Source organism: Oryx dammah, unplaced genomic scaffold (genome assembly GCF_014754425.2).
Source record: "Oryx dammah isolate SB20612 unplaced genomic scaffold, SCBI_Odam_1.1 HiC_scaffold_24, whole genome shotgun sequence".
Classification (NCBI taxonomy): Eukaryota; Metazoa; Chordata; class Mammalia; order Artiodactyla; family Bovidae; genus Oryx; species Oryx dammah.
This window is the reverse complement of record NW_024070208.1, coordinates 12,085,808-12,100,274: the sequence shown is the minus strand read 5'-3', so window position 1 is coordinate 12,100,274 and position 14,467 is coordinate 12,085,808. Positions and strand designations below refer to the sequence as shown.

At 38.6% G+C, this 14,467-nt stretch overlaps 1 protein-coding gene across 1 annotated transcript in view; it reads left to right on the top strand.

Annotated features, from left to right (window-relative positions):
• VWA8 (von Willebrand factor A domain containing 8) overlaps window positions 1–14,467 on the top strand; it is a 380,884-nt gene that overhangs the window by 106,091 nt on the left and 260,326 nt on the right. The window contains exons 15-16 of the mRNA XM_040267183.1: window positions 8,072–8,240; window positions 10,731–10,808. Coding sequence (XP_040123117.1) covers window positions 8,072–8,240; window positions 10,731–10,808 — 247 coding nt within the window. The remainder of the gene's footprint in view (window positions 1–8,071; window positions 8,241–10,730; window positions 10,809–14,467) is intronic.

Genomic DNA, 14,467 nt, shown 5'->3' with positions numbered 1-14,467 from the left:
ATTTTTTGGAGTAGTTAGAGAAGAATAGTTATTAGCCCTTCTTTATATGTTTGATAGAATTTCCCTGTGAAGCCATCTGATCTTGGACTTGCATGGGAGTGTTTTGAATATTAATTCAATTTCACTACTAGTGATCAGTCTGTTCAGATTGTCTATTTCTTCCTGATTCAGTCTGGGAAGATGGTATTTGTCTAGAAATTTATCCATTTATTCTAGTTATCTAATTTGTTGGCATGTAACTGTTCATAGTATTCTATTATATTTTTTTAACCTCTGCGATATTGGTTGTAACTTCTCTTTCATTACTTATTTTGCTTATTCAAGTCCTCTTTCTTTTTCCCCCTAGATGAGTCTGACTAAAGGCGTATCCATTTTGTTTGTCATTAAGGAAAAAAGACTGCTCTCGGTTTCATAGATCTTTTCAATTATTTTTTGGTGTCTAGTTTTTCTCTCTCTGATTTTTTTCCCTTTCCTTCTACTGAATTTGGGCTTTTGTTCTTTTTCTAATTCTGTTAGATGGTAACTTAGGTTTGAGAATTTTCCTGTTTCTTGGGGTAGGCTTGTATTGCTATGAACTTCCCTCTTAGAACTGCTTTTGCTGTCTCATATAGATGTTGGAAAGCTGTGTTTTTATTTTCAGTTTGTCTTGAGATATTGTCTGGTTTCGTCTTCAGTGTCTTCATTGACCCATGGGGTTTTTTTTAGCAGCATGTTGGTTAGTATCCACGTGTTTGTGTTTTCCCGTTTCTTTTTCCAGTTAATTAGTTTATAGCTGTAGTGGGTCTTTGTTGCTGCGCGTGGACTTTCTCTAGTTGCAGTGGGCAGGGCCTGCCATCTAGTTGGCAGTGCAGAGACTTCTCGTTGAGGTGGCTTCTCTTGCGGAGCACGGGCTTCAGTAGGTGTGGCGCCCGGGCTTAGTTGCCCCGTGGCAGGTGCAGTGTTCCCAGACCAGGGGTGGAACCCGTGTTCCCTGCATTGGCAGCCAGATTCTTAACCACTCCACTTCCCTGTACCACCAGGGAAGACCCTGTTTCTCTTCATATAACCGATTCTAGTTTCATACTGTTGTGGTTGGAAAAAAACGCTGGATGTAATTTCTATCCTCTTAAATTTGTAGAGGCACTTTGCCTGTTGTCTGTATCTCCTCTCAGCACATTCAAGCACAGCAGGTATCCTATCAGTTTCATCTTCTGTCCATTTCATCCTTCTCCCGTGGCGTGTTCTGCCTCGCCCTGATTTGGACTTGTTGCTCTCCATACGTGCAGCGTACACGTCATCCCTCTCCACTCCCACGCTCCAGTTTCCGCTGGCGTCTCTATATATCATCAGTCAGGTGTTGAGCCTCCTGGGCTGAACTTCTCTTTCTTTCTCTTACATTCTATGAGTTTATCAGGACTTTATTAACTTTTCAGAGGCGAGTTGTCTCAAAATGAATTCTCCTCTCTGTCCAAAGTATTTCTGCCAGTTGACAGCCTGGTTCCTTTCCTTATCAGTGTTCCTCATTTTTTTAACCGGAGAAACACACTATTTTCTCGGAATAAATATGTTGTCCTTTAGGGTTATAGCAGATTAGATTCTTCCTTTCAGCCACTTGACTATATCTGTCCAGGCTGTTTTCATTTGGTTGAGTGTGGGCAGCTCCACTGAAAGGAAATACCATAGCATGAAAAGTGGGAAATTTGTGTCCTGTGAGAAAATTAATGTTTCATGAGTTGTTCTTGTAAGTAATATGACCCATTGTCATATTACTTGACAAATAGCTTGAGTTGACCCTGTGTTCTGTCCATATCTAATATGTCACTCTTGGCATTAGCATCTGAACTATAAATTAGAAATTCATAACTCAAATCTTCTGTCCTTTCATTCCATACCTAAGCACAGGACTGAAGTGCAGCAAAGTGATTATTATTTCTCTTCATCTTTAAATAAACTCAGCTATTAATACTTTGTTTCCTTGTGGGGAATTTGAGATAGAGAAAATGATCAAAGGTAGAGTGAAAGGAAGTCAGATTTAGGCTACTTTGCTTCTAGACCCAGTTTGGTAAATTTAGATACATTTTGGCTTTCAGATAGGAACAATTTTCATATTTGTGTTCAGCAGGAATCCTTCAGTTACAAGTAACAGCAACAAAAGAACAACCTGAAATTGTCACAAAAAGGAATTTGATGGTATCACGTGTTCAAAGGAAGGGAGAGGATGCACTTGGGTCTTAGGAAAAAACTGGAACCGAGGACTGTAATGTTGTCCCGGCCCTCTAATGCCCTATACTTCATCTCTTTGTTTCAAATGTCACAGTATCTGATACATAGTAGAACACTTAGTAAATGTTTTGGAATCACGAATAAATCTTAACCCAGAACAAATTCTAGAAAACTCAAGGTAAAGTGAGTTCATCCAGTTTTCACAGTTTGGTAAATTTTTCTGAGCTAGCAATGTTTTCTTTTATGAACCTACTAATTAAGACTACTTTGCTCTTAATGACAAGTCTGATAACATAGAGTCTCATAATTATCAGCTACTAGCAGTGAGCTACCAAGCCTTTCAACTTCATAGTATGAAACCTAGTTTCGGTACAATTATATTCCACTCCTCTGCTGACCTTCTTTGTGTTCTAATTTCACCATATACCTCAATCGTTTCTGTAGTGCTCTGCAGGTATTCTTTGCAGCTAATGACAGCTAAAGAAATGTTAGAGACTTTCCTTCTAATGCAGGACACCTGGAATACTGTGGACGTCGGGGTTAGAAATAACACGATGGCCGTGCTCACCAGACACCATGCCAGCATTTCCCACAGGAAGTAAGGACCAAAATAGAACAATTTCCTTTGATGGGAAAAATTTCTTTGGGGAAAGGAGGAGTACAAATACTACAGGCTTCTAAATGTGTCCCTTCCTGCTGCTGGTCAGAGCCTAGATGAGGGTGGGTGAGAACCTCTGTGAATTACCAATAGTTTATTTTACCAAAAATAGGCTTCTGGTTATCTCAGGAAAGCAATAAAGATTAGAGGACTAGTCTCAGTTGAAATTTTATGTGTGCTAATGTTTTTGTATTTTTATTGAATATTTTTTATTGATTATGATTAAACGTTGAAGACAGTTTATAATCTTCCAGTTTCTATTAATCACTTATGGACTGTAAGTGGACATTGGGCACAATCCTCAATCTGTTAGATTTTACTCTTACTCACGTTTGAAGGTAGTTAGGATCGAGCATTCTCTCCTACTTCCCCTAGAAACCTCAGGATCTCTTTGCTGGAAAATTAGTCTGTGTACATTTTTAACAAAATTCAAGTTAGACCCAGGATTTTATGCCCAAGTTTCTGTGTTTGGTTCTCAAAACAAAGTGCAGTTAGCAAATTCTGATTTTGAAAAATAATCCTAAACATTTTTATGGTCAAGGAAAAGTTCTACACTCTGTGCTTATGAAGGGTCTGTGGTGGTGGTGGTTTAGTCCTGAAGTTGTGTCCAACTCTTTGCACCCCACGGACTGTAACCTGCCAGGCTTCTCTGTCCATGGGGTTTCCCAGGCAAGAATACTGGAGTGGGTTACCATTTCTTTCTCCAGGGGGTCTTCCCGACCCAGGGATCCAGTGCATTGCAGGCAGCCTCCTGCATTGCAGGTGAATTCTTTACCGCTGAGCCACCAGGGAAGCCTTATTACTTATTATTGTATGTGTTGCTTTTGTCTTTTTATACACAAATGTATCACGTTTGATACAACAATGCACCTTCACTCAAAAACTCATTCAAGACCAGATTTAGACTAGCTGCTCTGCTCTTAATGAAAAACCATTATTCTCACTTCTTATCACTTATCTTTGTTTTGTCCTTGCCAACAAAGGTCTTCAAAAAGTTTCTTGTAGTGATGGTTATTAACAGCAGCAATACATTTATCTATTTAACTATTTACTTATCTGTCACACTAGACATTGTGTGGTATAAAGACGAAGTAGGAGTTTGCTTTGCTAAATTGCAAAGCAGGGGAAATACAGACTGTGTACAGACCTGCATAACCTCCAGGTTCTGAGTTGGAACATTAGTATTATAGTGTGAAAGGCCAGTTACAAAATCCTTTTTCAGTTCATGATTAGTATCTTTATAAAAACCTATGTTATTGTTTCAAGTTCTTTAACGTACACATTTGACAAAAATGTAGCATATAATGTCTGTCAGAAGATAGAAATTTATTGAAGTTTTGGTTTTATTAATAGCTTTATAATTCAAATATACAAATCTATATATTTACAGTGTACAGTTTGATAATTTTTTATATTTTATACACCTATGAAACCATCACCACAATCAAGATAATAAATACCTCCATGATCTCCAAAGTGCTGTCAAACCCCTTTTTAATCCTTCTCATCATCCTCTCTCACCCTAGGAATCTGCTCCCTGATAGTATATATAACGTGCATTTTCTCAGTTCAGTTCAGTCGCTCAGTTGTGTCCGACTCTTTGTGACCGCATGGATGGCAGCACTCCAGGCCTCCCTGTCCATCACCAACTCCTAGAGTTTACTCAGACTCATGTCCACTGAGTTGGTGATGCCATCCAACCATTTCATCCTCTGTCGTCCCCTTCTCCTCCTGCCTTCAATCTTTCCCAGCATCAGGATCTTTTCAAATGAGTCAGCTCTTCGCATCAGGTGGCCAAAGTATTGGAGTTTCAGCTTCAGTCTCAGTCCTTCCAATGAATATTCAGGACTGATGTCCTTTAGGATGGACTGGTTGGAGCTCCTTGCAGTCCAAGGGATTCTCAAGAGTCTTCTCCAACACCACAGTTCAAAAGCATCAATTCTTTGGCTCTCAGTTTTCGTTATAGAAAATTTTCTATGTGCATTTTCATAGAGCTTTATATAAATGTATTTGCACATTATGTGTTCTTTGTGTCTGGCCTCTCAGGATAAATATTTTGAGATATTCCATGTTGTTGTATACTGATAATTCGTTTCCTTTTTATTGCTGAGAAGCGTTGGAAAGTACTTTACTTTCTAAAAACTTTTACTTATGCCCCCAAACAAACATATTGGCCCCAATATTTTAAGGCTTTGTAAAAGATCTTTCTGCTTTAAAGTTTTTTAATCTTTATGAAATGATATCTGTTCATCTGAAGTTAATCTGTATCTTTAGTTTCAATTGTTATTTGTTGTTAAATTCTAGTAACATTGAAGTTAACCTTGATTTTAAATTTTCTTAGTGCATGTTTCCTAATTCTCAATTATTTATTACCTCTTCAGCCTTTCTATTACCCACCAGTATGTCAGATCACAGGGCTCCCCACATCGCACTAGTGGTAAAGAACCCACTTGCAATGCAGGAGATGTAAGAGACATGGGTTTGACCCCTGGACTTGAAGATTCCCTATAGAAGGGCATGGAAATCCACTCCAGTCTTCTTGCCTGGAGAATTCCATGGACAGAGGAGCCTGGCGGGCTGCCGTCCACAAGATCACACAGAGTCGATCATGACTGAAGAGACTTAGCATACACGCATGTATGTCATATCACATCTGGAAGCACATGGCCCATCCTCAGGCGTGCTCTGCTCTCTAACTTTCAGACTCAGAGAACGTAACATCGGAAAATAACTTTCCATATGACCTGTTTACATGTAAGGAAGCCTTTGTGGAGAACTTAACAAGCAAACAGGTCCTTTCTTCCTGTTATTTAGCAGTTGGCTGTTTTTATAGTCAGCTTATATTAATACTTGTTTTCCTGACACATGTGCTATCATCAGAAACTGGCCCCTTTAAATTTGGCCAGCTCACTTGGGTACCCTGCTAGAGTGTGTGTGTGTGTGTGTGTGTGTGTGTGTGTGTGTGCGCGTGTGCACACGTGCACATGCTCAGTTGTGTCAGACTCTGTGACCCCATGGTCTGTAGCCCACCAGCCTTCTCTGTCCATGGAAGTTTCTTGGCAAGATTACTGGAGTGGGTTGTTGCTGTTTCCTACTGCAGGGGTTTTTCTCAACCCAGGATAGAACGCGCATTTTTTATGTCTCCTGCATCAGCAGGCGGGTTCTTTACCACTAGCACCACCTGGGAAGCCTCCCTGCTAGAGTCCATACCAAAAAGCAAACCACAATGTACCTCATAAACAATGACCATCTCCATGTTTAAGTTAAAACCAACCTGGCTTGCTTTCATGTTAGTTGTTCTTCTAGGTCTGAATCTACAGTGTACCTGTGGCACTTGGTGCTTTTCCTGTTGGTTTAAGGATGGCAACTGAAATTCCCCTTGCTTGTTGGATTTTGGTTTTGTTTTTTCCCTAATTTAGTGTCCCTCACCATCTTGAGTGGAAGACTACATCTGCAGCTTTAATTCTGAGCAAAGCACAAATAAGCAGGCTCTGTCTCTCCCACCTTCTTTTGTCCCAGCTAGGAGAGAAGAGGATCAGAGATGAATCCGACTTCTGTTGCTGGGCCCTGAAGCAGACTTTCTGGATTATGGCAGACCACTTAACAGAGGTGGAAAATGGAATAATCTTCTCTTTTCAGATCATAGAATTTTCTCTGCCCAGGTTTTGTTGTGTGACTGTAGTTTCTAGCAATCCTGAGTGATCGTGCCGTCCTTGGGACTCTCGAGTCATTATCTGTGTTATCCTTTTCTCTTTTCCTAGTACAATTCCTTTGGACAGATCATCCCCATACTATGCTTGAATATCTATAAATAAATCTCTCCCCCTGCCGGCCCCCACCTAGCGAAATGAAATGGTATTTAGTAGCTTTTATGAACTCACCCAGACGTTTCATATGACCATTCCTATAAACTGCTTTTCCCTGGCTTACAAATGATGCTGTGGCCCTCTAAAATTTTAAATCATACTGTCAGGGACTCAGTGAACCTTCCTGTTGTATTGGGGGGACTTTTTCTGATCTGAAATCTTCTAAGTATTTATCTGATTCTCTCTACACGTCTTATCTCCTGATATTCTTGCTCCCCAGCCACGTAACTGTTGAGTTCTGTCATAATAGTTGGTGACAATGAAGAAATGCCATTTCGCTCCCTTTATTTTCATTTTTCTGAAGCTCTTGGCAGGTGTTTGAGTTTCATTTCTCCTTTCTCAGCAAGGATGATATAACCCGCAAAAGGTCTGTTTACACTACAGTTTTGAGAATTGATAAGAACTAATATTACTCATGATTAGATCATGATAAAGGGTTTCTAGCTCCTTCTTCTAAAACTACTCAAGTTCATTTCATAAACCATGGGAAATCTTATCTTATATTTACATCTTCAGATTCCCTAACAGGGATTTATCAAAGAGATCACTGTAAAAATCACATTGTTTCCTATTAAATGACAAAAGAGTGAATTACATAGAAGTTCACTTTTCTCCACCTTTTAAAGACCTAAGTATTCTTATTGCCAATCCAAATTTGAATTTTAATCTGATCCCCTATGCTACTTAAATTTTCTGCATTGTAAAAGTCTTTTCATCCTGAGTAATGCTTCTTGGTCTTTCTATGACTGACATAGAAGTTCCTTGCAAGACAGGAGATTTTGAACAAAGACAGGGGACCTATGTAATGAATATGAACTGTTTGGGGTTTCCCTTGTGGTTCAGCTGGTCAAGAATCCGCCTGCAATGTGGGAGACCTGGGTTCAATCCCTGGGTTGGGAAAATCCCCTGGAGAAGAGAAAGGCTACCCACTCCAGTATTCTGGTCTGGAGAATTCCATGGACTGTATTGTCCATGGGGTCACGAAGAGTCAAACACGACTGAGTGACTTTCACTTTCACTTTTTTCTTCAAGGGACTATGGAGTAAATTTATTGTAGGTACAACAACGTATCCAAAACATGGATTTGTGTTTTCCAAAACAGTGATTCATGCCAGTGATGGAGTTTCATCAGTTGACATGGTACATCATATATTAACCTTTGGTAATTCTTCTTTTGTTTTAATCTTAGGTTTTTAGAATATCCTGACCTTTGTTTTTTCAAAGCTTGTTCTTTGGGTAATAGCTTTATCTGTACCATAGTCTTATTATTGCCTAGGCTTTAGCTACTGTGACCTAATTTCTGACACAAAAGGTTATGCTTAAAAAGCTTTTTTTTTCCTTTTAGATCGATTTTTCCTGTTCACCCCTCCTTCAGAATCATCGCCTTGGCAGAACCCCCTGTTATTGGAAGCACAACACAGCAGTGGCTGGGGCCAGAATTCTTAACCATGTTCTTTTTCCATTACATGAAACCACTTGTCAAAAGTGAAGAAATCCAAGTGATTAAGGAAATGGTAAGAGTGAGGCCAGCACAAGCCTGTTGCCTTCAGTTACTCTCTTTTTAAAGCATTTTTGACACCTGCTTGAGCAGAGTTGGATATTTTTGGCTTTTTCTCACTGTTTATTTCCAAATTTCCTTATAAAATGGTTCTCAGACGTCAACACTTTTCAGGATCATCTGGAGGGCTTGTTAACTTACAGATCGCCGAGCCAGTGATTCTGGAATGGAAATGAGAATTTACTTGTCTGAAGTACTCAGGCGATGCTGATGCTGACCACACCTTAAGAACCAGGCATTTGGGCTGTCTCTCCATTTTCCTCCCATGGAGACAGTTTGGGGATTCTTTTTCCTTTTAGATTCAGCCAAAGGAGACTATTTAAAGCTCCTACTAAGGGGTGGTGGTGGTGATTTAGTCGCTAAGTCGTGTCCAACTTTCAGTGAACCCACTGACTGAAGCCCACAAGGCTCCTCTGTCCATGGGATTTCCCAGGCAGGAATATTAGAGTAGGCTGCCATTTCCTTCTCCAACTACAAAAGGAGGCCAAATATATTTTAGTTTCATAGGTTTTGTAGAAAATCCTAGGTATTTCTGGTCCCCTTGGGATTGTAATATAGCCTATACTTAACTGGTTAGCTGTCTAGTGGCTTTTAGTGTTTGTAATCTCTTATTGTGGTGTCTGCCTTAACCAAGCAGTGTGTTTAGCACTTTTGGAATTCTGGGACTTCACTGTTTAATGTAGTAGCACTAGCCACATTAAATCAAATTTAAAAATTCAGTTGCTCAGTCTTATTTCAAATGGCCATGGCCTGCCAATAGCATAAAGAATATTTCCATCATTATAGACCGTTCTGCTAGACAGTACTATTCTAGATCACTAATAACTGCACTTATCCCCTTTGAAATACTAGAATGAATTATTTAATTTTAGGTCTTATGAACATGGTTGTGGGTAAGGGTGTAGACTTTAAAGTCAAAAAACTTGCCTTTAAATGTCAGATCCACTGATGGGGATGATACTACTTATTACATCACAGGATTGATTTAAAGAATGAATGAGTACATATGGTATAGAGCTTTGAATTTTAAAAATTCCAATTATTTAAATGCCCAGAGAAACCATGAACAGTTTGTTTCTGAAATTGTCATGTTATACCAATCATTGTTCTAACATCTCCTTCTGCTCTTTTTAAGTTAAAATTTTAATTTTGTTATTGTTTAAGTAAAATTTTCTTATATCAATTCAAATACATATTAAACTCAGTGTACTTAAAAGCAGTCAATGTATGTTTCTGGGCAACTGTTCTTTACATTTCATTGATAAGTAGATCATGCCCCTTAGGTATGTGGGGATTTTTTTCATATTTATTTTACTGAAATACAGTTGATTTACAATGTTGTGTTAGTTTCTGCTATATAGCAAAGTGATTCAGAAATGCATATGTGTGTGTATATGCATATATATATACGTATACATTCTTTTTCATGTTCTTTTCCATTATGGTTTATTACAGGTTTTAAAGTCCTTGAAAAAATGGACAGTTTGAGCATCTTCCCTTTATACAAGAATGTATTAAGTCTCTTAGTAGACATAGGTATAAGGTTGCTGCTAAATGAAGGAGTTTGGTTTCATAAGAAAAATGCCTGAATTAGAGTTGAAGCTAACAAAAATGGATGTGATACATGGGAAGTTTCTTATGGGTGTACTATATGCCAGTTTTTAATTGTTTAGAGGTTCCTTTCAGTTTTATCCTTGTGATAGAATTGTAGATGAAGAATGGCCTGGTTTTACCTGATTCTTTTTTTTTTTAAATTGACATATAGTTGACTTACAATGTTGTATTAATCACTGTTGTACAGCAAAGTGACTCCGATATATGTATTATATACATTCTTTTTCATACTCTTTTTTATTCTGGTTTGTCACAGGCTGTTGAATATAGTTTTCTGGGCTGTACAGTGGGACTTGTTGTTTACCCATTCTATACGTACCAGTTTGCATTTGCTGATCCTGAACTCCCAATTCACCCCTTCCCTCCTCTTCCCCATCCCTCCTCGCCTTCCCTCCTCCCCGCTCTAGTCTATGTCTGTGATTCTGTTTCTGTTTTTATCGATAGGCTTGTTTGTGTCATATTTTACATTTCCCATATAAGTGATATCATATGGTATTTGTCCTTCTCTAACTTCACTTCACTTAGTATGATACTCTCTGATTGCATCCATGTTGCTGATGGCATTATTTTATTCTTTTTTATGGCTGAGTAGCATTTTATTGTATATATGTGCCATATCTTCTTGACCTGACTCCTAAAGAGAAAGCAGAGGCAAAAGTGTTTCCTGAGAAGATGAAAAAGCAAATTTATCCACAGGTTAAGCATGATACCTACAATTAGAGACTTTATAAAAGCATAATTTTAATATTGTTTGATAACTAGCCATAATTTCTGGTTCCTTGATCATATATCCCAATTTATTCTTTCTTTCCTTAATCATCTCATAAAATAGGTCCCAGATATGCCTCCGGTAGCTTTGGACAAATTGTTGTCATTTACGCACAAACTCAGAGAGACACAGGATCCAACAGTAAGTCTGGGTTTTCTCCATGGAATTTTCTGTTGTTGACAGGCTGCTGCTTTATATTCTTAGAGTTCAGTGCTTTAAAATCTATTTTTTAAGCTGATATTTTTACCCCTTCTGCTATGCTTTCTCCTATGTGTATATGTTACTGTTTCAGTGATTTTAACATTTCTTCCAGCTTCTCCTGGCTGGTGTCACAGAAAACAAGTTTTAGCTCTAGAGGAGTACCTGGGTGTTCCTGGAGCTGTGGCTCTCCTCCTCTGTCTCCTCTGCTGAGCAGTCTCATGTATTCTTACGGCTTCAAGTATCACCTCTGTGTGGATGCCAGCAACTTTATCTCTAGCTTCTAAGTTCTCTTTCCTTGTTCATTCTCTATTTCTGATTCTGTTTATGTTTGGAATGATATAAGGGAGAAAACTTTTCCCTTCTTCCTCTTTAAGTTCTTTGGGTGGCCTAAGAATTAAATTGACATGAGACTGTTTAACAAGAGCAAAACAACAGATTTAATTTTGTAGATGCAGGAGCCCCATAAAAATCTGAGACTTAAAGGAGTGACCAAAGCAGGCAGCTTTTATACCTTTTAGACAAAGAAACAATAAAATTGTGAAGAATTGACAATACAAAGACATTTGGGCTTGGGTGGTAATTTAGTGAAAAAGAAACAAGATTTGTTAATATAACCCTCTCAGCCCTAAATTCCCTATTTCTGGTGCTAAGGATGCCTTCTAGCCTCCTGGTACAGGGAGGGTATTTTTTTCATGGGCGGTTCACTTCCTGTTTTCAGGGAGACAGAGGAGGGTCAAAGTATCTTTTTTGTACCAACTATCTCCCATCCTGGTGCCTGGCACATAGTAGAAAAGTTAACAAATGTTTGATGAATGCATGAATAAATTAATTAGTTATTAATTAATAGGTTGTCCCTAGAGTTTTCTCTCTCAGCAAACATTACATTTTCATAAAAAATAATTCTTTAAGAGGAAAAAAGAATTTATTTTTTAAACAATTTATCTTAAACCTCTAATATTTCTAAGCTGAATTGCGATTTTGATTATGTTAATCAAAAAAACCCTTGAGATGTGCTCTTCAATATGCTCATATCCTTACCCTATTTTGGAAGATAAAACTTCAGTTAGAAATTTGATATGATAAATGTTAAGTGTATTAGGATTTTTAAATTAGATTGTCAATTTTTCTTTGGTAATAATGTGAGAGCAGAAACAGCCAAACCCTTTATTCAACACTTAAGTGGCTCAACCTAAAGCTTCTTTCTGATTTAATACTGGATATTATTGTAAAGCACTTGGTATTATCAACTGACTCAGTATTTTTCAAACTCATGAGAAGTCCTTCTTGATCACTGGAATGAAATACGAACCCCGAACTCAGTGTCATGTTTGGAATTAGACTAGAATATTTTAACCTGGAAAGTTACATGCGGTTTAACGGGACTCTTGTCATAGAATCCTCTGGTTGGAGTCATTTGTCATTTTCCATGATTAAAATAGGAATTTTTCATGGTCTCAAGTATTGAGTGGGAATTGCTAAGTCATATTTAACTTCTGACACTTTCAGTCATACTAGCTAAAACAATCTTATCCTTAATTCTTCCTACTGTTTCATACCTATCCTTTGCCAAGTCCTTTGAAACATTTGTTTAATCCCTTCTCTTCTTTCTTATTGGGCTTCCTAGGTGGCTCAATGGGAAAGAATCCTCCTGCCAATGCAGGAGACATGGATTCCATCCCTGGGTCGGTAAGATACCCTGGAGGGGGAAATGGCAACCCTCTCCAGTATTCTTGCCTGGAAAATCCCGTGAACAGAGTAGCCTCATGGGCTACAGTCCATGGGGTCACCAAAAAAGTCGGACACGACTTAGCGGCTGAACAACTTCCATCTTCTTGCAATTAACCTTACTCTAGGACTTTATCTCTTTATAGTAAGTAATTGAAGTACCTTTCTGATTCCTGCCTCAGTTTTTTGTCCTTCAACTGCTTTGCCTATTACTGCCAGGTTAGTCTTTCTAAACCCATGTTGCTGCTTTGCACATAGCACAGTCCTGTTGCCTGTAGAAGAAACACCAGCTCCTTAGGCGTAATTCATGGATCTTTGATATTTGGGAGTAAACTTTGCAGCAGGACCCTCTAGTAAAGCTGGGTTGCTTCCCTTACATTCTGCATGTATTTCTGTCCTTGTTGCTCTCCTCCCTTTGTTCATAGCATTTCTCCTACCCACTGGGACATTTTTAAGCCCCTGTGGCAGTTGTCAAGTGCTCTACTTACTTTTGCATTAAATTATATGCTATTTTGAATTGCACTTTATGCTTCTTTATATTTGAATATTGTCTCTGTGTCTAGAATGCAAATTTGTTGAACAAGCCTGAACCAAATGTTTTGCTTATGAAGTCCCTGAAACTTAGAATGTGTTTTGTAATAGAGAAAAGGATATGTCATAAATAGTGGTCATGCTCCTAACCTAGTCCCCAAAGTAGTGTTTAATCCAAGTTGTAGCTGAAATATAATGCTAATAACAGCAGACCTGCATTTCATGGAGCTGTGAAATACACGAGGAAGGAGCAATAAATTCTTCTTTTGCTTCCTTGGAAGGTGCAGAGATGACCTAAAGCCAAGTGTTAAAAGGAACAAATGTGTAGTGTAGTTTTAGCATCCTCCCACCATCCGTTCTGAATCCTTTGTTAATTTGATAGAATCCCCTTTCCCTTTCCTGAGGGACTCAGGGCCACTTAACTGCCCTGGTCAGACTCAGTGACATTTCACCCTGGCCTCTTCTGCCCCCTCCCCCACCCGAGAGGACCAGTTTCTTTAAAAGTTCTCCTCTTGATTTTCAGCGAAAACTACTATCTTCTAATGCTGCTGATCTAAGTTAGGAACGAGGCCAGTAACAATCTGATGCATTGGATTTCTGCTAACGTGTAGATCCCGTTCCCTGTTAGATTTTTTTTTTTTTTCATTTTGAGGAGGCTGACTTTGAATAATAATTGCTGCTGTTTGTTGAGCACCCATATGTGTCTGACCTCTGCTAAGTGCTTTAGAATAATTTTCTAATTTAATCCTCATACTCATAACACTTAAAAGTGAGGGCTTTCTTATTGTCATTTTAAAAATGAGGAAATTGGGGCCTGAAGAGATTAAGTAACTTGCCAAAAATCACGTAGCTAATAAATGGAAGACTGATTTGTCTGACTCCAAAGCTTATAAACTTTACTATTGCATTATGCTGTCTGCTAAGATAATTTCAAATTCAAGTCCACAAATGTTTATTGGTACTTAACGATGTCCTGAGCTCTTTACTAGCAGCTCTCTTAATGGGATTTGTGGAAGAATAAGAATATAAAGTAAAATTATTCTAACAGTGTAGGGGAAGGTTTCCCAACTGTAAGCTGCCACCCAGGAGATAACTGGTTGACACCTCTGTGATCAGCAGCCTAAAGTGTCCACAACTCCTTTTCTCTATTTCAGAAGCCAGATATTTACTTACAGCTCAGAGCATTTTCTGGCTATCTTAACAGTTTCGCTTTGTATAAGCATGGTGGGAGTGGAAATGAATGTGTGTGTGTTCATTCGCTTAGTCCTGTCTGACTCTTTGTGACCCATGGACTATAAGCCAGCCAGGTTCCTCTGCCCGTGGGACTTTTCAGGCAAGAAAAC